The sequence below is a fragment of the Telmatherina bonti genome (assembly GCF_933228915.1).
Source record: "Telmatherina bonti genome assembly, chromosome: 9".
In the NCBI taxonomy this organism is placed as follows: Eukaryota; Metazoa; Chordata; class Actinopteri; order Atheriniformes; family Telmatherinidae; genus Telmatherina; species Telmatherina bonti.
Window position 1 is genome coordinate 20,210,447 of NC_136627.1, and position 25,208 is coordinate 20,235,654.

The 25,208-nt window shown below is 43.3% G+C and overlaps 1 protein-coding gene across 1 annotated transcript in view; it reads left to right on the forward strand.

Moving 5' to 3' along the window:
- Positions 1-25,208, forward strand: part of fchsd2 (FCH and double SH3 domains 2) — a gene marked incomplete at its 5' end in the record, with an annotated part of 83,678 nt that overhangs the window by 29,794 nt on the left and 28,676 nt on the right. Inside the window, 5 exons of the mRNA XM_079245883.1 lie at positions 15,338-15,417; positions 16,036-16,180; positions 16,332-16,465; positions 18,097-18,151; positions 18,328-18,456. Coding sequence (XP_079102009.1) covers positions 15,338-15,417; positions 16,036-16,180; positions 16,332-16,465; positions 18,097-18,151; positions 18,328-18,456 — 543 coding nt within the window. The remainder of the gene's footprint in view (positions 1-15,337; positions 15,418-16,035; positions 16,181-16,331; positions 16,466-18,096; positions 18,152-18,327; positions 18,457-25,208) is intronic.

The window sequence follows — 25,208 nt, forward strand, 5'->3', positions numbered from 1 at the left end:
CAAGCTCACTGTCTCAGAAATGAAAATATAAAGCTGCTTGTCATGGTTTGTGGTTGAAGTAATTTTATTTGTGCTAATTTGTACTTGCTATTAGATGTCTTGTTCCTGCTGAGTCAGGCTAAATCAGTTTTATTCACTTATAAGAGCCGCAATCCTTCAAGTTTTCAATATAACCCTAACTGAGACTGTGACTTAACCAAAACTGGAACTCAGCAAGAACGAGACAGCTATTACAAGGTGTTCTTGTTACACCTTGCCAAAGAGGTTATGTTTTATCCGGCGTTTATCTGTTAAGTCTGTTTGTATGTTAGTGTTGAAAAAACTCAAAAAGTTATTAACGGACTTTAATGAAATTTTCCAGAGTTGTTGAAAATGTGAAAAGGAAGAAATGATTTAATTTTGGTGGTGATTCAGATCACCGTTTGGATCCAGGAATTCTTTAAAGGTGTAGCGCTGAGCTGCTGGAAATGGCAGTTCAGTGCGGAACCGGTGCCATTTGTTGCACCCGGAGTGCTGGCTCTGATGGATCCGCAGGTATAGATAAATAAAACATAACCTTCTTGGTGTAGGTAATAAATGACAGGTTTCATAGTGGCCAACTGTACAACAAGTACATGCAAGATTATTTAAGAGGCAGCTGGTAAGGACATCTCAAAAATAAAAGGGTGTGACTTTTTTTTCTTTGCAGTTTACTTTTGTGCGCTCTTCAGTTGCCAATCGAGCGTCACTAGCATTGCAGTCCTGTAATCTCCTCCCACAGCTGTTTAGGTTTCATTCAGCACTGTTGCCAACTTGGGGACTTTCCAAACCCCCTTGGCGACTTTTTTTGTTAAAAGTGACTTGTGACAAATCTAGCTTTTTTAACTTTAACTGGAGTAATTAGAGACATTTCTGGTGTTTTGGCGACGGACCTGAAGGCACATATTGTTCTGCAGTTACATACTCTACGAGAAGCAAGAACTCAATGCAAGAACAAGAAAAAAAAAAACTTTTTTGTCAGGTCCATTCATCCCCCACGAGAAGCACGTCTGCAGTGGTGAGGGGTCACTGTGGGTGGCAATGTCTGCTTTTATGTGCAATGAAGCCGGTTGTTACCTCCGCCAAGGAGGTTATGTTTTTACCGGCGTTTATCTGTTTGTGTTTAAGATAACTCAAAAAGTTATGGACAGATTTTCATGAAATTTTAGTTAAATTTTGGTCATCTGGATCACCGTTTGGATCCAGGAATTCTTTTAAAGGATTCCAAGTGCTTTTCTAGTATTTTTATATTTTTGTGTTTGATATTTGTTTAACTTTAGATTTGGTTATAAAATTGTTACTTTCTTCCACATTAGTCTTCTTTTTAATTCCTCATTGCCTCACACAGGTGTTTCATGAGTTCATTACCCTTAGTAGTATTTAAGAGTGTGTAGGTTTGTTCTGTGTAGGGCGGCACAAACAATTGGATTTTGATTGTGATCACGATTTTAGTGGACACAATTAAATAAACCTGATGCTTTCTTATATTCAGAACGCTAGCTCTGCTGCATACCTCTCTGACCATTCAGGTTCTCAACCAGTAGTCTGCCAACTAATGTTCACCAGTGGGTGAACGCGTGGTTCAGGCTTTATTAAGTTGCCTAAATACCAGGCACGCACACCTTTTACCGACAGGCAGTTAAGTATCATAACATGGAAAAGCATGAAACGGTAAGATGCCGCTTTTGCATTTTTCCTGTTGCAGGTAAAACTTTGATTAAACAGCAGATCGAGGTTGTAAAAAATATGAACATTTTTACAACATGTGGCATTAAAAGACACAAACCCCTGCCTCTGCCGCATGCACAACCTGCCCTTCCATGGACAAAGTTACTCGTTAAATATGAAATAACCACCTTCATTGCACAAAAGGCAGACATCATCGCCCGCATTGATCCCTCCCAGCTTCGTATGACGCTTCTCGTGGAAGATGTAACAAGCTTTAATCTGATGTGAGCAAGCCAAGTTGAGAATGGAAAATACAGCTGCATCAAAACACTGGATAAGAAATATGAGATCCTTTCGTCTAATTATTTTTCCAAAAGGGCATTGCCTGCGCTGTATGAAAAATGTTGAGGGAATAGAGAAGGAGCGCTATATATACGAAGATTAAGATTTACTTTATTTATCCCTGTATGGAAATTGAATATATATTGAATATATAAATATACATACACACATACACGGGCACACACACACACACACACACACACACACACACACACACACACACACACATATATATATATATATATATATATATATATATATATATATATATATATATATATATATATATATATATATATATATATATACTAGTGGACCATGGTCCGTTTAAAGCGCCAAAGTACATGTGTGTAGAATATCTGAACAGGAATTACATATGTGAAATAATATCAGGAAGTTGGAGCTCTTCATTCATTTGCTGGCATTTAAAACTCCGAACACTTAGCATAATCTGTCCACTGTAGCACCGTAGTTCACTACCTACAACAACTGAAACAGACAGGATCAGAAATCTTTGTGCACTTTCTCTTTCTGCTCTTTAGCCCAATTGAAGTGACACTTTTTATGTAGATTATGTGGTTGTTTTGATTTAAACATGTAAAAATTTGCTTTTCATTAAAGGAAAATCAGCTAAGTTTTACCATCTCTCACTTATCTTACACTCACACACTCAGCTATCTCTGAAGGTGTAGATCTCAACTCAACACACAGATGGCTGCTGGTTAAAAAAAGTGCAGACAGGAAGAGATGCAAGTGAAAATCAAGTATATTGATTTAGGAGGAAGTTGAGAAAGTGAGGGGGTTGAAAAGGTAGCCTCAACAAAGCACAAAGTAATCAGAAAGCTATGGCAGGTGGAGAAATCGAAAGTGATTTCACACACAACAATTGAGAAAACAGAAAGCGGGAGTATACTCAAAGCAGAGGTATCAAGGTGACGCCAGGATATGCATGGAAAAAAAACAAAAAAACAAAACCTGAAGTATAAAATGAGGCACAGAGTTGTTCTTCCACTTGACATTTATTTCTTTCCTTTTTTAGAACAAATTTGGTGCCTTTTAATTAAAACTGCTCTGTTGACTGTTGTGTGTGTTTTTGTGTAGAAAGTGTCCATACAATAGTAAACATGTGAAAACACTCCCATGTTTCAGATCAGCAAGTAACAATTATGTCATATTTTGAGCAGTAATTATCGTCTCTCCTGTTCACTTTCTTGTTAACATGAAAATGAATTCATGCAACTGCTAATCTATAAATGAACTCACTCATTTACAACGATGAAAATAATTACAGGATGTTTGGCTCAGCTTATTGACTCGCCAAAAATTCATGGTACCCAGCCTTTCCTCTTCTTCCGTTCACTTTACCTTTGTCTGTCAACCCTTCTATCTTGCAAACCACCATACACACACACACACACACACACACACACACACACACACACACACACACACACACACACACACACACACACACACACACACACACACACAGACACCAACTATAGTCTGTTCAGGATATCCTGGTGTCTGAGCACCCTCTTTGCATCATGATCACAAAAACAGGATGCGTTCAATTGTGTATGTGTTTTACTGTATATGTTTTTTTTTTGTTTTTTGTTTTTAAAAAAGGGACGTAAAAAAAAAAAAACAGTTTCCCTTCACCCAGACAACATAGGAAGGGGCTAATGGGTTGCCATAGCAACAGGCTTTTCATGTGATGACAGCAGAAAAAGGAGGATGAAGCGATGTGATGTCCTGGGAAAAGAGAGGCTAGGTGAGAGAAAAGCACAGCAAAGGTGACAAGTTGAATAAAAATTGGAGAGGCAGCACTTGGGCTGAACAAAAAAGCAAGGGGAAAGCACCAGTAATCCACCTAAGTTGGTGAACAGTCAAGCCGTTCCAAGCCAGTCTGTAGGTAGGCTTCTCACCTGTCAGTTATTGGCCAGTTTTTCTTTTTGCCTTTGTTTAGATAACAAGTTTGTCACTACAGGGTTTAAGTTGCCTGCTGGCTTCAGATAGGTTCAGAGCAAAAAGTAACATGGAGCATAGCTCCTTCACTGGTTTGGCTTGTGAACATCAGCTTTACAAGAACCCATTTTAAGCTCAAAATAACCAATATTTCAAAGTGAATAAAGAACTAAAGTGACTAAATACAATAGTCCATCATGTTCTTAGGTGAACTATTGTATTTAGTCACTTTAGTTCTTTAATCACTTTGAAATATTGGTAATTTTGAGCTTAAAATTGGTTCTTGTAAAGCTTCTTTAACGCAAGCACTGAGATACTTAAATGTTCTGGAAATATATCAAAGTACTGACACATACAGGTACCTATCATTTTTTAATTAAATCAAATCAAGTTTCTTTTTATAGCAAATTGAAAAATGAAAACAAACAAACAAAAAAACCAAATTTGACTAAAGTGCAGAACAAGTTTGAGAAGCAGAGGCTGTAACACAGAAAATATTTACTACTCCCAAAAAAGCAAACAAAAACTGTAAACAGAAAAGAAATAAAAAAAGATTAAGAACACCCAAAAGCTTTAAAAAATACATGCGTTTTTAGTTTATCATTAAAACTTGTGTAGTATGCTGCTTTCAGTATTATGTTCTGCATCGTGTGCTGCCTCAACCACATCAAATTGTTTGCACTTCTGAAAACACTTTGTGTTCCCGTATGAAAAGAGTTTAAGACAATTCAAGTGTAAGAGCGATGGTTCAAAAATTCTCTCAGTAATTTGTGAAAAGATTTGGAGTGGATCTCGCTATTACAAAGTGAATTCATTGGTGCACAGAAATAATTTTCAAGTAGTGTTATGTTGTTGAATTTAGAAAGAAAACGTTGGGTTACTTAACGTAAACCCTGGTTCTTTGATAACAGAGGGAGGTGTTTCACTATGGGAATCGCTTATGCGTGACCAACTATGGAAGCTCCAATGACACCACGTCTGTCTGTGACAGACAGGTTGAGCCGTACCCAGGGCTCCGCCCCCACATACAGATACGGCCAACCAACCCCCTCCTACTCATTCTGGACAGGTTTCTTTCCGTGTCCGTGCAAGACGGGATGAGAAGGTGAAACACCTCACTCTGTTATCAAAGAACCAGGGTTTACGTTAAGTAACCCAACGTTCTTTTTCTAACTTCGCTCGGTGTTTCACTATGGGAGATATAGCCCACTCCCGGATTGCATGAACAATGCCGAAGCGTGAGGAATAGCTACTGACAGGTAAAAGTCAGACCTAACTCCCCACTTCCAGTACCCGCGTGAGCCAGAGACGGCTGAGCAACATCCAGCCTGTAAAACCGCACAAATGTGTGTGGTGTGGCCCAACTAGCGGCAGCACAGATGTCTTGAATAGACACCCCTTTAAACAAAGCCCAAGATGTGGCCATGCTCCTGGTAGAATGAGCCCTTATCCCTGTGGGTGGCTGCGCCCCTTTACATCTGTAAGATAGACGTATAGCCTCAACGATCCAGTGTGATAACCTTTGACGAGACACAGGTTTGCCCTTGTGGGAAGTGACCCAGGAAACAAACAGCTGGTCAGATCTTCTGAAGCAAGCTGTTCTGTTCACATAAACCCTTAGTGCTCGCACAGGGCATAATGTGTTTAGCCTCTGCTCCTCCCCCGAGGCGAATGGAGGAGGATGGAATGCCTGCAGTTCCACCGAAGAGCACCTGTATAATGGTTCAATAACCTTAGGCACAAAAGCCGGATTGGGCTGCAGACACACCCTGGTGAACCCTGGACTCCACTGTAAGCAAGAAGGGTGGATTGAAAAGGCATGCAGATCACTGACTCGTTTGGCTGTGGTCAAAGCCAAAAGCAGTGCTGTTTTAAATGAGAGAAACTTCAGTCCCACCCCCTCAATCGGTTCGAAAGGATGCTGAGAGAGGGCATCCAAAACAAGCGACAAATCCCATAATGGAATGAGTGGTTTGGAGACATGTAGTTTACGGCGTGCACCCCTCATGAAACGACACACCAGGGGGTGCTGACCCGCTGGTTTGTCACCAAAGCCGACATGGCAGGCTGAAATTGCTGCTAAATAAACTTTGAGGGTGGAAAAGGCCTTCCCTTTTTCCAACAAATCCTGTAAAAAACAGAGTAGATCTGCAACAGAACACTGGAACGGTGCATGTTGCCGTTCTTCACACCACTTCTCAAACACTCGCCATTTGAAGCTGTAAAGAGAGCGCGTAGAGGCAGCACGTGCATTTTGGATAGTATCAATTATTCCTGGAGAGAGACCAGTAGCATTTAAAATCCACCTTTCAGGGGCCAGGCCCAGAGTGCAACCCGGTCTGGGTAAGGGTGGTAAATCTCCCCCCTTGCCTGAGACAAAAGGTCCCTGCGGATGGGGAGAGACCATGGTTCCGCAGTTAGCATTTGAATTATCTCTGCTACCCAGGGTTTGGATGGCCACCAAGGAGCTACCAGGATCAGTGCCAGACCCTGCTCCCTCACTCTGGTTAAGGTGGGGGGGATCAGGCTGAGAGGTGGGAATGCATACAGCAGCACGTTTGGCCATGGGTGGGCTAAAGCATCCATCCCTAGTGGCGCGTCTGGCTCGGATAGGGAGAAAAACAGTGGGCAGTGGGTGTTTTCCCATGAGGCGAAGAGATCTACGGCGGCTCGGCCGTACCTCTGCCATATCTGCTCCACCACTTGAGGATGGAGTCTCCATTCCCCATACAGGGGGTTCCCCCTCGACAATAAATCTGCACCCCTGTTCAAGACTCCTGGTACGTGAGTTGCTCGAACGGACAGAAGTCTGGAGCTGCACCACACTATAATCTTCCTGGCCAGCTTGTGCAGGTGTAGTGAGCGGGTCCCACCCTGATGGTTTATGTAGGCTACCACCGTGGAGTTGTCCGTCTTCACCAGGACATGACGGCCCTCCAGGTGGGGTAGAAAGTGTCTCAGAGCCAGGAATACTGCCTGTAGCTCCAACATATTTATGTGAAGGCGGGCCATCTTCTGTGACCAAACGCCATTCACCACTCTGCCCATCATGGTTGCGCCCCAACCTTTCAAGGAAGCGTCCGTTGTCAGGGTAACCCTGGACGACACTGCGCCGAGCGGCACTCCCGCAGTGAGAGTTGTTGGCGCTCTCCATGGCAAAAGAGCAGCCATACACGCCGGTGTGATCTTCACGGCGGGTGCACATCCGCAAAGACGCGACCCGCCGCTGAAAATCTCTCATCATCAAAAGCCCGAGCTGTACCACCGAAATGACCGATGCCATTAGACCGAGCAGACGCAGGCAAAGTCTGAACGTCACGACTTTCCCCAGCCCCGTGGGGCTAATGACAGCCCGAACGGCAAGGCTTGAAACTCGTAGGCTGTGCCCCGATAAGCAAACCTGAGAAACTTTCTGTGTGGAGGATATATGGCGATGTGGAAATACGCATCTGAGAGATCGATTGTCACAAACCAATCTCCTGGGCGGATAGAGCGGCAGAGTGTTTTGTGTGTCAACATTCTGAACGTATACTTTCTTAAGTGTCTGTTTAACACACGTAGATCTAAAATAGGTCGGAGCGATCTCCCGTCCTTTTTCGGGATGAGGAAATACCGAGAGTAGAAACCCTGACGACTTTCTTCGTCTGGGACTACTCTGACCGCTCTTTTGTTCAGCAGGGCAGCTATTTCGTCCTGTAGGACGTGAGCTGAATCGCCGCTGGTCGCTGATGTTAACACACCGTTGAATCTGGGTGGTTTGATCGCGAATTGAAGTCTGTATCCCTGGCAAATAGTCCCCCTGACCCAGGGATGCACTGCGCATGCGCGCCACTTCTCTGCCCGGGCAGCCAAAGTGTCGCACTCTTGTGACGTCATGCTGTCGGTCCTGTTGCGAAGGTCCGGAGCGCCCTCCGTTGGTGACAACAGGGACCAACAGCCTTTTTCTCTTATTCTGTTTATTTTTTGTGGGGGGCATTCTGCCCTTGGCAACATGCCTGGCTGCAGAAATGCACGCTTTATTTTGTTTGTCACCCCCTGTCTGGAACAAACTGAACTGGGACACTGTGTCGTGCTTGGTGACACTGACAAAGTGTTTTTGCAGGCATGAAGATCTGAACTTTGTTCCACCTGCATCTGAGTCTCTGCTCTCTGCTGTGGAGACTGAAAAAGGGCTCCTGATGAACTGGTAACCACAGGAGCCACTGAACATTGAAGAACTGGGCCGAGTCCATCCTCGGTCAGTTTTCTTTTCTTCCAAGGAGGGGGGGACAGTGAACACTGGGGTGTTAGGTCGCCCGCTTCTTCTTCCCCTCCCCGGGGTGGGACGGGCGGTTTCTCGCTGCGACTGCCGCGAAGGAATGTTTACCCCATGGTCTTGGGTTCTCAGCTTTGTGAGGTGGGTTTGATTGCCCACCTCCATGCCTCTGTGTTTTCACCCCACTCCGGTGCCTGGGAGCCTGTGGGGGAAGAGGGTTTGGCTTACGTGGGAGACAGAGGTTGAAAGCTTCACCCTCCTCTTTTCTGCGGGTGCTTGTCTCCCTCATTTTCTCCAAAGCTGGTCCAAAAAGCCCTTTGGCTGGATCATAGGTAGCATCCATGACCTCAGCTTTTTGGGAATCACCCAGGCCCGACAGGTTTAACCACAGGGCCCTTTCACCAGAGACAGCTAGTCCCATAACCCGACCAGAGCCCTGGACTGCTCCCCTGGAGGAGCGGAGGATGAGATCGTTAACCACACAAATTTCATCCCACAGAACTGGATTAGGTGATCCAGAGTCCAGCTGACGGCCCATCTCCTCAAGGATCTCAGCCTGATATGCAGACAGCAGCGTGACTGCGTTGAGGGAGCACACTGACTGTGCAGCATACTTGTACATCCTCTGATAAATGGATGCTGTGAGGCGATCCATCTTACTGGGGAGAGAGACACTTGAGGATGCTGAGAGTGACTTGCGGTTTGGATGAAGGTGATAAGCCACTGAAGGCTCCACCGCTGGGGGCTCAGCCAACCCCAGCTCAACCATACCTTGCACTTCCAGCTTAGAGCAGCCTTTGGTGGGAAGCTTGCTCTTGTAAGGGCTTGACCAGTAACGGCTCATTTCCTTCATGCAAGCAGGAACTGCTGGTAGCAGTTGCTTGGCTGGTGGCAGGGCTGGTGGAAGTCTCTTGCCATCATACAGATCTCTTTCTGTCCCTTCAGCATCCTGAGCTGCGGGCCATGGGATTCCGAGCCGCGCAGATGCACGTTTACATACGTCGTATAAACTGCTGTCTGCTGCAGGGGGCATTTCTGCCCCGCTGGCTGGCCGTGAAGGCTGGGCTGGGAAGGTGGAGTCATCCTCCTCTTCCTCCATGTCGTTCATCTCGAGGAGGTCAGAGTTAGCATCGCACTCTGCGTCCTCGTTAACCGGGTCGAGCCCTCCATCGTCAAGAATTCCCTCGAAAAGTGGAGGCATGACCGGGGACTCCTCTTCCATCATGTCCGCCCAGCTCATGGTGGCTCGTGGCTGATGGATGTCACCTGGAGCCACGGCAGTGGTCCCGGCAAGAGAGGGGTCCTGGTTGTTCGCTACCGCCACCCTCAGTCTCCTTTCGAGGATCTTTTCGGGCATGGCGGAGCAGTGGGAGCATTCCTGCGGGTTAGCTAGCGAGTTCTGGGCGTGTTTAGTGCCCATGCAAACTATGCACATCGGATGAGGGTCCCTGCCCGAGATGGAGGCCCCGCACGACGCAGGGCACGGGCGGGATGCAGCCTCCTTAGGTTTCGGTTCCGACCCTTTGGCGGGGGTGGCAGCCGTAGCCATAGCAGGAATGCGGGGAAGAAACAGGCTCGTCGTAACACGTTAGTCTGTTCGTGAGCGCCAGTCGGATGGTTATTTCCGAGCTTACCACTTAATGTCCGAGTCAGCTCGCCGTGACACGTTAGCTGAAGCAGACGGTCTTGCTAACAAGTTAATGTCAGACCAACAACAGGCTCACCTTGACGCGTTAGCCCGAGTCACACGGGAGTCAGTAGACCGCTTGTTAAAGACGGTTGGACGCAGCTTGCTTTACGCAGTTGCCTATCCGACGACCGTGCAACTAACGTCTTACTCAACACGGTTGCAGACCAGAGCCAGGAACTGCGTTCGGCGACGTGCTCCTGTGACGGGACGCCTGCGAACAGTTAAACAGTAGACCAAGCTAGTCCGACCGCGCTGAGGGAGCTTCGCTGTAGTTCCACACGGGAAGAAAGCGAGAATGAGTAGGAGGGGGTTGGTTGGCCGTATCTGTATGTGGGGGCGGAGCCCTGGGTACGGCTCAACCTGTCTGTCACAGACAGACGTGGTGTCATTGGAGCTTCCATAGTTGGTCACGCATAAGCGATTCCCATAGTGAAACACCGAGCGAAGTTAGAAAAAGAACAGCATTTTTCATTCATTTACTGAAATTATATCCCAACTAGGGCTGCACTGATATGAAAATTTTGGCCAATACCAATATCCTTTGTTGTTATAGCCAGTAACTGATATTTACTTAGGTCAACATTTTCTTGACATTAATGGCACATTAAGATCAGCCTTTTTGATTTGAATCCTAATCTGTTTGCTCGGAAAGTCCGCTTCATTTGGGGAGCTGTGAATGCGCCAAACAAATTCTGATTTGGACTAAAGAAGGGGACTCAGTCCACCAACAAAGGCAGGTCCTGGTCCAGACCAAATACGGGAAACGGACGACAAAAAATTACTTCCTGCATTTGGCGTAGCTTTGCATTGTGGGTAAATACATAGCGATTGACTTCTGCCTCGTCTGTTGTTCAGACTGCGCACATTGTTGCAGTGTATCTCTGTAGTATACTTGCATAAGACAAACTAAAAAATCCCAAAACAGCGATAGCTTCGTCTCCATGTTTACCTCGCAACTGAGTTTTCTTCTTCACGCGGGTCTTATCCTCTCTTTTGCTAGATATTAGTGCCGCGTTACCTTTGGTGGGAATGGGGATATATTATTGCAAAGGTTTGGCTTGTTTGACCAAAATGCAGCATGAACGTGATCTCGGTTCGCATGGATACACTCCCCTACAGCTGAGCCGAGTACCCAATCAGACCAAGTCTAGCAGACTATCCTGATGTGAATGCACCATAAAATGGAAAACTTCTGTACAAAACGAATGTTAACATTAGCAATGTTAACTTGCCACCATTTTTTATGAAAGCGAACCGCTGAATGGTGATTTTTCAGATGACATATCTTGCAGGACTGTGGCCACAAGGATGCTCTAAAATTCTTTCAATCAGTATTTTGCATTTTGTATCATCAGTGACACTGGAGGACTTAAATGGTTGAATATATTATAGAATGTGAAATAATAAAAATGTTTTTCAAGGTATGTGAAATGTAATTAGGACACAGTTTTGATGAGTTAACACATAGTTTTCATCGCAACAGATTAACCTATTTTAGTTCAGTAAGCCTTTAGAAACAGCCACTGTAGCGAGAGAAGAAAGATAAGAGTAAATGTGTCATTAGAGAGGCACATTGGGATGCATCTGGGTTATTGATGAAGGGGTGTTCTAGCTGGTGGGCATTAATCTATTGCTTCTCCTTTTCAACTGGATCAATGCAGGTATTAGCAAATCCTAACCCACACAACACTACAACACTTTATAATCTTTCTTGGATAAAATTCTCAAGTTTAAAGTTGGTTTTTATTGAAAAATCATAATAATGTATCTTAAACAGGTATAGAGTTGTACATGTACACTGATTAAGAAAGGTAAGTGAAGCAACTATATGTACACTTTTGCATCACCTTATTACTCAATTTCATATTTAAAAGATATTTAGACAGATAAAATGCAACTTTTGATCTGATTAAGTTCAATTACTTTATTTAAAAACAACTACTATGTATTTGAAGCCTATTTCATATACAACTATTTATCTGTCACCGTTAATCAGAATATACTCAGAAGGCCTTTTAAAAACTGTTTGGCTTTCTGGAGTAATACCTGGAGACAACTTATTTATTAGGTTGAAGTTCACAATTTAAAAAATCAAGTCAGAAACTAAAGGCCAGACTAGTTTGAAAAACTTATAGCTGTCATTAAACACCTATTTGTTCTATTGTTTCTTAGTGTTTGTTATGCATTTGTGTGGTGCAAGTTTATCAGTAAAAGGGGGAGCTAAAAAATTCTCAGGAACCTTTTGCTGCAAATATTTCTCTCTCTGTTTCTCTACTCTTGTTTCACTTATTTCTATCAAAAATTCTCACAGTCTGAAACACTCATTGACACCATCCACACCCACCCCACCCTTCCCTTGACAGTCAGAAAGAGAGAGAGGGTGACTGTTTTTATAGCAAGCAAGATTCCTCGTCCTGTAGACAGCACAGTTTTTGTGCCAGTTGTCTTTCAAATGCAACACTTTTTTTCTTATTTTGTAGCTTAGAAAAAATGGGGTTTAAATTAACCTATTAAATAAAACCAAATCAATATGAAAAATGTGAAATGGTGGAAAACACATCTCTTCTTGATAGCCAATTTTCTTTAACTGACAGAAATCATCTAAAAGGAGCAGAAAGAAGAAAAATGTACATCTGCTGCTTTATCTCATCTGCCTCTTTCATATTCAATAATTTTATGATATAAGTTTTCTATGTGCACATTAGATTATGAGTTCATACTCAGGAGAGAAAACTAGTTTAAATTGGTGATGTTGAACCATCACACAGTTTTTCATGTGTAAACACTTAGAAAGTTTCAAAGCTTTGAAAATGCATATTTAGGGATTAATAGACAGACTCTAGGTTTCAAACCTTAGATTTTCTGCTACATTTGAATGAATCGATAGTGAAACCGTTTTTATATTGCCAGCTGAACTGTAATATAATTGAGGCTCAATTTCTTAAGGTCTCCACATTTTTGTAGAGGTTTTTGTTGACTTTACATATAGAGCTGCTAAATCCTCATATTTAGTTCCAGCTGACAGAAATACAATTATAGCTAATATGAGTTCTTATAATATTTGAGCAGTGTAAATTACGTGAACATCTCTTTCTGTCCAGCAATTTTATTATTATCTTGCCAGGTCCCCACAGTATATTGAAGATTTGAAGTTTTCTCGGCCTTTAAATTGAGTTTTTTTTTTTGCTTGTGAATTTCCCCAACAACCCCATGACTCAGTCTGGTCTTCCTTAAATTTCAGACAATGATAAATCCACACAACTGTGTTTGTAGTGAAATTGTAGCGGAGCTAAACCTCCTTTGTCTTTTGATGACAGCAAAGTTTACTTTCCCTTTCCCCCAAATGGATTTTAAAAAAGGTTTTTCAATTCTTTAATTGTCTCTTATTAAATATATTGGTAGCATTTGCATGGGGTAAAGCATCCATGGCAACACTTACATTTTTTATGTAGTTTATTGTACCCATCTGAGAAATCAGCAATCCCATCCATCTTGTAAGATTGCTAATGAATTCCTTAAGTACTGTGTTTAACCTATCTTTTTATTTAAACCTCTACCAAGTTGTTTCCTCTCATGACAATACTTACGTGGTAATGGAATTTTTTTCTTTTTCAGAACAAATCTGACTCTTCTTCTATTAAAGAAATTAGGTTTGTCAATGCCATTGCTTATCAGGCCATAGCCCTTTTACTGCTAGGTCTGTTAGAGGTTTATTTCATCCCCTCTGACACCATTTGTGAAAGGTCAAATGGCAAAGATGACAGACAAATAGAAGTTTGAGTTGCTAGATACTAGAGGGGGAGAAAAGAAGATATGGATCTACATAAGGTTATGCAGTAGTCAGTGAGCCTTAGAATATGGAGATGAGGGCTGTCACAATGTAACAACTGAAAAGAAAGGCCTTTGGGATGGAGTGTGAGAGATAGAGACAGTGGTGGGCCAAGGATTTTGAGAAAGGCAAGGACATTTGTAAACTGGAAAGGAGAGCACACTTACATGCTTATCTGAAAGCGTGTGGGAAGAGTGTTTCCTAGGCTATCTTCAACCCCAAGATCAATTAGTCCTAATTGTGTTGTTGTACTAGCAGTTCTGCTTTGTCAGCTGTTTTATTAAAAAGGATTTTCCCCCTACCCACTGGTACACACATACACACAGGAAGACAAGGGCAGAGTGTCTCTGAGTTGTCGCTGCTGACACAGTGACCCAGTCTGGAAGATGTAGGTTACTTTTCTTTGCAGGCTTTAGGATTCTGCTCGTACACACTGAAGCTGACTGGGGATTCACTGTTGTTGACACAGAACTATTACTCAGGACTAAATCAGACATTTTTGGTTTCTGTTTGAATCAGAAAGAATGACTGTTCAAACCAAACTAGTGTGGGGAGCAAGTGGAAACTAGAAAAAGAGAGAGTGCAGACTTCCGCAAAGCTCTTTTTTTTACCCATATTATGCAGAATCCCTTTAAAAAATGACTGTGTCCACAATTCCTTCCAGATCACCCCCAAAATTGAAGGGAATCTAAGTTTGACCAAAATCCATTCCCAGAAAAAAAATCACAAAAATTTGCAAAGTAGTTTTTGCATTAAGTTGCAGACAGAGACAGACAGACAGATAAACGATAATAGAACCTCCTTGACAAAGGATTCTAATTCTAGTAAAGTTTAAAGAATGGACGCAGGACACTACATGAAATGAGCACAGAGGAGATCTCCTTCCTCTTGCAACTCTCAAAGTAAACTGTGAAACGTGCTGTTTGCAGGCCAGCTGCGGCATTAAAACCACCTACATAATGTTAGGCTTCCGTCACACTTCAAGCTTTGATCTGTTTGAACACAGGGACACCTTTAAGTGCCATAGGCTGCAGTGCAAGGTCTCTGTCGATCTTTCTTTTTCTGAATCATTCCATAGATGTTTGATCAGGTTGAGAATGTGGTCACCTGATCAAAGCTTTGGCCTCTTGGTTGTGTGCCTTCAGCTTATCATGCTCCATTTAAAACAACATAACTAATGACTTGTCTTGTTGTGAATTAAATGTTTTGGCTGATTTCTCAATGTGAAATAGAACCCTCTTTCTCATTTCTTACATTACATTTGCACTCTTCAACCGATGTCCATCTAGGTCAAATATTCAGTTGTGTTTCTTATGCTTAGAGCAAAATAAGTGTAAGTAGGACAGAGCACATTTTAAATAAGCTGACTCATTGTCAGCCCTGTAACAAATGTCTCACACTAACCTAAATTGCATTGTACAGGGTTTTTCTTTGAATTCGTTGGGAAATATTTATGTTTTCTAGCTTCAAAACCATCCTCTCCAGTAATTTGACAATGATTTGCTGGTAGAAAACAGGTTTTACCTGGCTTTCATTAAATGCATCATGTCTGCTCTTGTGCTTTCAGGCTCTGCAGAAATTAGCAAGTCAGTACCTTAAGAGAGATTGGCCTGGAATCAGTCCCGATGACCAGAGAACAGACTACAGGTACGTGTAGGTATAAGCTGCCATATGTGACACAGACATAAGTATTTGCATCGGCTTTGTATACTTGCCTCATCAAAAATTGCCTGCACATTCAGCTGTTCTGTTTAGACAGGAAGCTGCATCTATCCTATGCTGGATTCCTCATCATAATTCATTCATTCATTCATTCATTATCCTAACTGCTTAGTCCAATTAAGGGAAGCTGAAGCCTATCCCAGGAGTCTTTGGGCGAAAGGCAGGGTACACCCTGGACAGCTCGCCAATCCATCGCAGGGCCACACAGAGACAAACAACCACTCACGCACACACTCACTCCTCATCATAATAAACAAATAAATAAAAAGGAATAATAATAAGGTTTTCAGCACAATCGTGGTTCACTGGTGTATTGCAATATAAAACTTTCAGTTGGATCCAACTTATTGTGACAATCATAAATAAGCTCTAGAAACTGCTGTATTTCTGTACAATTCTTGTACAGTGTGGGCATTAAAAAGTGTTTGGCAATGACACAGGGAGGGAGATCATTTCAAAACTCAGCTCTCTTTACCCTGAGAGTGCAAGTTTATGAGGATAAGAAACCATTCAAAACTGTTTGTGCTCTTTCACTCCAACTAGGAATGTTTATGCAGTATGGAGGGCCTACTTGGAGGGTACAGTTCAGGTGAGCCAGTCCAGGCTCAATGTATGTGACAACTACAAGAGTCAAGTATCAGAGCCTGCGAAGACTGTTAGACTCTACAAGGAGCAGCAACTAAAAAAGGTGAGTGCATGAGTGGACAATGGAAGTTACTCATGCTTTCCTGGAGCAATCTTTGTTCTAGATCCTTGTTCCATGTGCTGAAGATGAGTTGACATGACTCATGTTGGTATTCTCTTAACAACTCATCTGTTTTCTTCTTTCCCCTTCACAGACCATTGATCAGTTGAGTGGCATTCAAGCAGAGCTGCAGGAGTCAGTGAAGGAGTTGGCAAAAGCAAAGAAAAAGTACTACGACTGCGAGCAGGTTGCCCATGCTGTACGTGAGAAGGCTGACATTGAAGCCAAGTAAGTTCGTAGGAACAATGGTGTTAATTATAAAATTGTTGTGACTAAAAATACGGTCACTATCAGTAAAAGTCAATCAGAACACCGTATTGTTGGAAAACTGAGATCATTAATAAGCTTATGGGCAAACTGATCAACACCTGACCGCTTTCAAATAACAAGGACTCTGACATCTATTTCATTCAAAGTTTCTCCAGTATATGAGCAAAGCTTGCAGCTTGCAGAATTGTTAGATCTTGATGGACCTTGATTGACCTTGATTCACAGGCTTTAATGGCCAGCAAGAGTTCTTAGAAAGAGCCAGGACACGGTAAAAAAAAACCCCCAACATGTATTGTAACTTTATATTTTGCGCTTCTTATCACATTTTGATTATAAAATTATACCAGGCTGCATTCTGAATGTGCTTTTATAATCCATAGATGACAACCACAATCCTCCACAGGAATGTGTTTTTAAAAAAAAAAAAAACTGAACATACAAAATAAATGTTTTCAGCGCATTCAGAAACATGTAACTTAGTCTCAACAACACTTATTGGTTTTTGACAGTTTAGGGCTTTGAAAAGAAACCAAAATAAAGTTTGCTTTGTGTGGTTGTTGAACAGAAAGTTTGCTTTGGGTAATCCATGGATGGGAATATTAGGCAAAGTTTCCTGGAATGGGAAGGGATCAAGAGGTTTCCTCATCAGACTGCCAGCTGAGTTGGGTGGTTTCACAGTTAGTTCCACATTTTTAATGAATGCTGATGAGTGTTGTGTTTCTGCTATCCCTTGGTAGCGGTCGCTATAGTGACATTTTCACTTCACTGAATCCTCGGCTCTGGTTAGCTCTCCTATCGATTGGCCAGTCAACTCTTTTTTTGTTCTCTATCACTCAGTAGAAGTTCACAGCTACAGAAATAGTTCCACAGCCCCCGTGGCATTACACTATGTTGTTGTGTGTGCGTGTTGTACAGGAGAAATATTTGCAAAACATTGGGCATTTCCAGAAACAAGACAAAACAGGAAGAAACTGACGTGAATGTAGAGCCACTTCACACATTTAATATTTTTAACTACAGTTCACGTGTAAACCTGGGGAGTCTAAGTAGAAACACATCAGATGCACTCTCACTTACAGGCAGGTGACAGATATTGTTACACACCTTGTTGGAAAATGTATTGTTATATCAGTTTAGGATACATCTGTAACCTGCCTGATGAAACACCTCTAAAGCATTTTATGTCTGTATATATGGGACTTAAGACAAGTAATACAGGCATTCCTTTTTTAATGAGTGGAGTAAAAATATAAATAAATAATGACATGGCATGCATTCACATAGGATCCATTATTTCAGCATTCAGGTTTCATTCATCTCACCATTGATCATATAAAAAACTGGGGACAGTTAGAAATAGCAGATCTGGGAGATCAGAGCTACAAAGCTGTAAAAATGTATGGTTCCGTTTCTTATTTCTACCTATAATCATTAATCAAATATATGTAATTAAATATAATTATGTCAGTAGAAATCTCAAGAAAGGAAACCAAAGTCCTCTTTTATTAGTGCAAGCTCTGACAAGATTCTATTTGTTTGTTTCAATTAGTTGTTTGTGACTCCTTTGTTTACTTGTCTTGTTGTTTCAGGTCTAAACTGGGTCTTTTTCAGTCAAGAATTAGTTTACAAAAAGCAAGTGTTAAGGTAAGAGGACGTTAATCTGAAAGTTAGCATCTATTATGACCAAGCTTTTATACCAAGAGACAAACTTATCTATTAGCCAAGAAATAAAGGTAACTAAAACTAAAAGTATCATGTCACTAGTCACTAATCCAGTGGAGTTATGCACTGATATGTGTCTTTTTTTTTTATCCTTTTAGTTGAAAGCGAAAAGAAGTGACTGTAACTCCAAGGCAACACAGGCCAGGAACGACTATTTGCTAACACTAGCTGCTGCCAACGCTCACCATGACCGCTACTACCACACAGATCTACTGCACTGCATACAGGTACTTACAGAAAAAGGAAAATTAAGCCAAATAAGCTGAGAGCACTGAAATTCAGCCTTTAGAAAATGGCAGACATTGAGTTTGTAATGCTGTACCAACATTTTCTTAATTCAGCAAGTATGGACTTAAGAACCTAAAATGGAAAATACCGCAAACAAGTTTTTTTCGAGAAATGGGAAACATTTCTGGTTCCATTTTGAAATGAAGGCTTTTTAAATTACAGCTGAATTTAGTATTAAAGTTTCTTGTAAGAGTGAACGCAGTCGAACTTGTATTTTATATCAGAAGACTGGTTGGAGATGAAATATCTCTCTAAAAAGGTAACAATTTCACAGTTTTGAGTCTTCAAAAAGTTGCTGGACTTCATGGATGTATGACTAATAAGGGACTTCTGTGAGAGCAAATAAATCCTGAATAATGAGCCATTCTAATGAGAAGTTTTATCAAATGACTGATTTGGCATGTACTTCACTCTTTGCAATATATCATGTTATAAAATGTACAACATTGTATCTGAAAAAATATTATTTATGCCCATTTTTATTTTAATTCAATTTTTGCACATTTCATCCAGTATGCGGCTTCAGTTGTGCTACTAATCTAGTGCTTTAATACAGAAAAAATCTAACTACATTAATAATTATTATAAGTATAATAGGCTTTTAAAAACACAGATTTATATACAGACCTTTATATCATGAAAGTGTATCATGTATGCAAACAGACACTTTTTAGCTGTTCTGATTTGAGTGATGTAATCTTTTCAAATGTGTTGTGCAAACACCTCCATCTCACATACTGGCTTACATGCACACGCGCGTGAAGTACTTTCTTCATCCCAGCAGTCATCACTCTCAGATGTGACTGATTTAGGAGTTGACACATGCAGGGAGACATTTGCATTAAAGTATCTGAGTAAATTTGCACATGCAGCTTTACTGTTCTGAATACGCTGAAGTGTCTAAACCAGGAAGTTAGTCACATACTAAGAATTAAAGTAAAACAAACAGAAAACCAGTGTGAGGCATCTTTCTTTATGCCTCTTCCTCACATGCTGCACACAACAGATGGACTTAGCCTTCAAGGCTGAAAAATGAAGTCACTGTTGAGATGCATTAAATCTGCATTTCTTCTAATGGCCAGCAGTCATTGCAAAAAGAAGACTGGAGAGAAGTTTTACAGCCTGACCTTACTTTGTACTTCAAGTCTTTGGTAAAATGTTGTCCATTTTCTAAGGAGAATGATAGTCTACGCCAACTGAGCACACTGCTTTCAAACATTAGTCCACAAGCCAATGAGGGGCAATTCTCATCTTTTATATCCAAACCTTCCATTTGTTTCTCTTTGGTGTTTTTCTCTTCTGCTTATGCATCCATCTTTGTCTTTAATGGGCTTTGGGGATGCTGATACCAGAATCTTGTTTTTATGCTGCTCTTGATGGTTTTTGCTGTTTTTTAAAAACAAAAAGAATATTTATTATGAGATGAAAACACCTTTTTGAATTTAAAGGTAAAGAACATGTCATTTAGATGAGCAGTAATAAGGAATGATCAAAACATACAAGAAAAATTCCTCAAGACCTTTCTCTATATTTCTATGGCCAAGGGAAGTTGTTTGTGTTTATTGTTCTTTTTCAAGGTTTCATGTCCAGTATCTTTTCCCCGGCCTTCTTGTTTCTGACATACTCTGCCTAAGGCATGCGTGAGTATATGTACTATGGGGCCATTCTGAATAATAGATCTCTGGCTCCTCTTGACAGAAGGACAGAACTGCAGGGAAATATGCATGTACACAAATATGTGCATGCAAATACACAAGGAGAATGAGGGACACTGCTGGAGGGAAGCAAGCTGTTCATCCTCTCTCCCTCCTCTGCAGTTTTATTTGTGGTGTTTACAGGTCTTTACAGATAACGAAAAAAATCGGCGCCACATCAAAGTCAGAATTCTTTTCCCAGCGAAGAAATTGTGCTTCTGAGATATTACAGAGAAAACGGTGCATTATATCCTGTGGACACTTCATTTGATGTGACTATAGGATATTTGAGATTTAGTGGAAACTGGGATATGTGGTGCTAAATTTTACCATCCAGAAATCTTTTAGACAGCTAATCCCACTGCAGTGAAAATCCATCACCTCTTTTTTTTTTTTACAGAGGTAATGCCAAGTCTCTTGCTGTTAATTTTAAACCAGACAGAGGAAGATGATGAATTGTTTTGGAAGAAGATAATTTAAAGATAATAGAATAGGAAGATAAATAAGGAGACTTGTAACAGATAGCCTTGTTTAGATCAAATCTTATTTTTTAAAACACTGGCTCAACTGGGAATTGTACTAGGCTACAGTCGTAACTTATATGTTATATGTGAACACCTCTGTCCTTGTCAATGCAACATCAGTAGGGAGAGGACATGAGCTGCTCCTCGTCGCCCTCTGCTGTTAGACGCTGAAGTCATAGTTGCTCTCCCTCTCCAGACAGGAACACTTACATTTACACCTCTGCTTTCTGTCTGCTCCATGGTGTTGTACTTGTTGTTCAGACTGATGCAGTCATTCAGTGCTAAAATGCACACAAACACACACGCCCACTGGCTATGGTGCAGAAACTGGGCTTTTTCTGGAAGCTGACTCACTTCATTTCAACACAACCGTAAATGGATAAAAAAGGAGGGAAGGAAGAGAGAAAAGGGGGAGGAGGAAATTGCCGGAATAATGAGTGAACATGTAGAAAGGAGTAAGCCAGCTACACACCCTTAATGACAGAATTTCCTTGTCAATATCCCATTGTTTTGTAAGTCTGTGTGTGCAGATGCTACATTTATGGGTTTATGTGGATATTTAAGAAACAGGTTTTTTTGGGGTTTTTTTTTTTGTTTTGTTGCGTGATCATGTGTTAGTGTGTCAAGGGAAAAGAGATCTGACATGACCTGAAAGATCCCCTGGCTGGTGTGGTGTACACAGGTTTCTGAGAGCCGGAGCTTTTGTGAAGTACTTTGGCCGGAGGAGTGTATGCATGCCTGAATATTTGAGAGTTGAAGTGTGCAAGTCTGTGGTCTCTGTTTTGTTGAATTGGAATCTGAACCCCTTCACCTTCCCCTGCAGCTGTGTGAGAAGTCTATCCAAAGAACACTTCTTTGTGAACAGACACACACACACACACACACACACACACACCCATCTCTCATACACGCATATTTTTTCAGTCCTTCCTTTTTGTTTTTAGCCACTAATGCTGTTAATACCTTTTCAAGCGCTCTTTCCTCCTCTCCTTCTCCTCTCCATTAGCCTCGCTCCCTCTTTCCCGCTGTCTGACTTGTACATTTGGCAGTGTGGCCCAAAGCTTGGCAGCGCTATTCAGGTTCACCGTAGAAAAGCTGTTTATTTGAGCTTCATACTTCATTAAAATGTCTTTATATCAGTGCATCAGAAATGGTAATGACAGCTGTCAAATAAAAACATCTGCTTGGCTGCAGTCCCTGCTTTGACTTTCTGCCATCTGCCTCATTTTTTTGCCTCCCATTGTTTGCCCTACCGTGTTTAATCTTTTCCTGCCTCCTCCTCTCAGTTTTGTGTAATTTATTAAATCTCTTATTGGAAACACATCATATTTGCATTAGAATTCATTAAACTGCTGGCAGCCATGCTAAACCTTTGGTATTTAAATGTATTTAGGATCAACAAATGCTTTCTTTGATGTAGTTAATCGCATTTCAAACCATTTCTCATCTGTATTCCCAATTAGTAAGAACATACATTATTGCCTTTATGTTGATGAAAGTTATTATGGATCTGGCTTTCATGTCTCCCTTGTAACTTTAAACACAATGGAAGTACAGTCTAGTGAATAGAGCTGCCTTTACAGATGTTTTCAGAGGTGTGAGGTGACGATGTCTGTGCGTGTGTGTGCGTGTGTGTGGGTGTGTGTGGGTGGACAGTAGGTTCAAGTTTTAATTTCAACTTCAATAGATTTTCTTGTTATCATTCTGACCCGAGGGCAGGTATGTCTTTCCTGTCAAGCACTGTGACACTCACAGCTGAAGTGTTTTTCATCTTGTGTGACATAAATTGGGTCTCTCTGTGACACAGGGAAACTGCTGTATAAATGTTATTGATTTTTCTTAGAGACTTATCATTGTGTTAGTAGAATAAAAAAAAAGGCTGTTTGTGGCTTAGACACTTGAAAATATGTTCAGAACATGCCTACAACCGTCACCTTATCGTGGTCACATGCCTACTCCCTGAGCCGTCACCTTATCGTGGTGGAGGGGTTTGTGCGTCCCGAAGATCCTAGCAGCTATGTTGTCGGGGGCTTTATGCCCCTGGTAGGGTCACCCATGGCAAACAGGTGTCTAGGGGAGGGACCAGACCAAGCACGGCTCATAGACCCCTATGATGACGACTAACCTGGGCATGAATGTTCCCTTGCCCGGACGCGGGTTACCGGGACCCCCCTCTGGAGGCGGGGTACGAGAGCGAGCGTCTGGTGGCCGGGCCTTCACAGGCCGGGCAATGACAGTGAGACCTGGAGGGGAGTGATTGGGAGGCATGGTCCCCCCCCTCTGAACCCAAATGGTGTTTTGTTATTGGACTTCTGTGCTCGTCATGGATTGTCCATAACGAACACCATGTTCCAACATAAGAGTGTCCATATGTACAGCTGGCATCAGGATTCCCTGGGCCGCAGTTCAATGATCGACTTTGTAGTCGTATCGTCGGACCTGCGGCCACATGCCTTGGACACTCGGGTGAAGAGGGGGGCGGAGCTATCAACTGATCACCACCTGGTGGTGAGTTGGCTCAGATGGTGGGGGAGGAAGCCGGTCAGAGCTGGCAGGCCCAAACGTGTTGTGAGGGTCTGCTGGGAACGTCTGGCTGAGTCCCCTGTCAGAGCGAGCTTCAACTCCCACCTTCAGCAGAGCTTCGAACATGTCCCGGGTGAGGCGGGGGACATTGAGTCCGAATGGGCTGTGTTCCGTGCCTCTATTGCTGAGGCGGCCAGCCGGAGCTGTGGCTGCAAGGTCGTTGGTGCCTGTCGTGGCGGTAATCCCAGGACTCGTTGGTGGACACCAGCAGTGAGGGATGCCATCAAGCTGAAGAAGGAGTCCTATCGGGCCTTCTTGGCCTGTGGGACTCTGGAGGCAGCTGATGGGTACCGACGGGCTAAGCGGCATGCGGCTTCGGCCGTTGCCGAGGCAAAAACTCGGGCATGGGAGGAGTTCGGCGAGGCCATGGAGAAAGACTTCCGGACGGCTTCGAGGAGATTCTGGTCCACCATCCGGCGGCTCAGGGGGGGGGAAGCAGTGCTCCATCAATACTGTGTACAGTGGAGATGGGGTGCTGCTGACCTCAACTCGGGACGCTGTGGGTCGGTGGAGGGAATACTTCGAAGACCTCCTCAATCCTACCAACACGTCTTCCCATGAGGGAGCAGAGCTGGTGGACTCAGGGGTGGACTCTCCTATCTCTGGGGCTGAAGTCGCTGAGGTGGTCAAAAAGCTCCTTGGCGGCAAGGCCCCGGGGGTGGATGAGATCCGCCTGGAGTTCCTTAAGGCTCTGGATGCTGTGGGGCTGTCTTGGCTGACACGCCTCTGCAGCATCGCGTGGACATCGGGGGCAGTACTGCTGGATTGGCAGACTGGGGTGGTGGTCCCCCTTTTTAAGAAGGGGGACCGGAGGGTGTGTTCCAATTACAGGGGAATCACACTCCTCAGCCTCCCTGGTAAGGTCTATTCAGGGGTCCTGGAGAGGAGGGTCCGCCGGATAGTCGAATCCCGGATTGAGGAGGAGCAGTGTGGTTTTCGTTCTGGTCGCGGAACAGTGGACCAGCTCTATACCCTCTCTGGGGTCCTGGGGGGGGGGCATGGGAGTTTGCCCAACCAGTCTACATGTGCTTTGTGGACCTGGAGAAGGCATTCGACCGTGTCCCCCGGGGGCTCCTGTGGGGGGTACTCCGGGAGTATGGGGTACCGGACCCCCTTGTACGAGCTGTCCGGTCCCTGTACGACAGGTGTCAGAGCTTGGTCCGCATTGCCGGTAGTAAGTCGGCTTCGTTTCCGGTGAGGGTTGGACTCCGCCAAGGCTGCCCTTTATCACCGATTCTGTTCATAACTTATATGGACAGAATTTCTAGGCGCAGCCGAGGGGTTGAGGGGATCCGACTTGGTGGCCTCAGGATTGGGTCCCTGCTTTTTGCGGATGACGTGGTCCTGTTGGCTTCATCTGGTCGTGATCTCCAGCTCTCGCTTGAGCGATTCGCGGCCGAGTGTGAAGCGGCTGGGATGAGAATCAGCACCTCAAAATCTGAGACCATGGTCCTCAGCCGGAATAGGGTGGATTGCCCTCTCCGGGTCGGGAGTCAGGTCCTGCCTCAAGTGGAGGAGTTTAAATATCTCGGGGTCTTGTTCACGAGTGAGGGAAGGATGGAGCGTGAGATCGACAGACGGATCGGTGCGGCGTCTGCAGTAATGCGGGCTCTGCGCCGGTCTGTCGTGGTGAAGAAGGAGCTGAGCCAGAAGGCGAAGCTCTCGATTTACCAGTCGATCTACGTTCCTACCCTCACCTATGGTCATGAGCTGTGGGTCGTGACCGAAAGAACGAGATCTCGTATACAGGCGGCTGAAATGAGTTTCCTCCGCAGGGTGGCCGGGCTCTCCCTTAGAGATAGGGTGAGGAGCTCAGTCATCCGGGAGGGGCTCAGAGTAGAGCCGCTGCTCCTTCGCATCGAGAGGAACCAGTTGAGGTGGCTCGGGCAT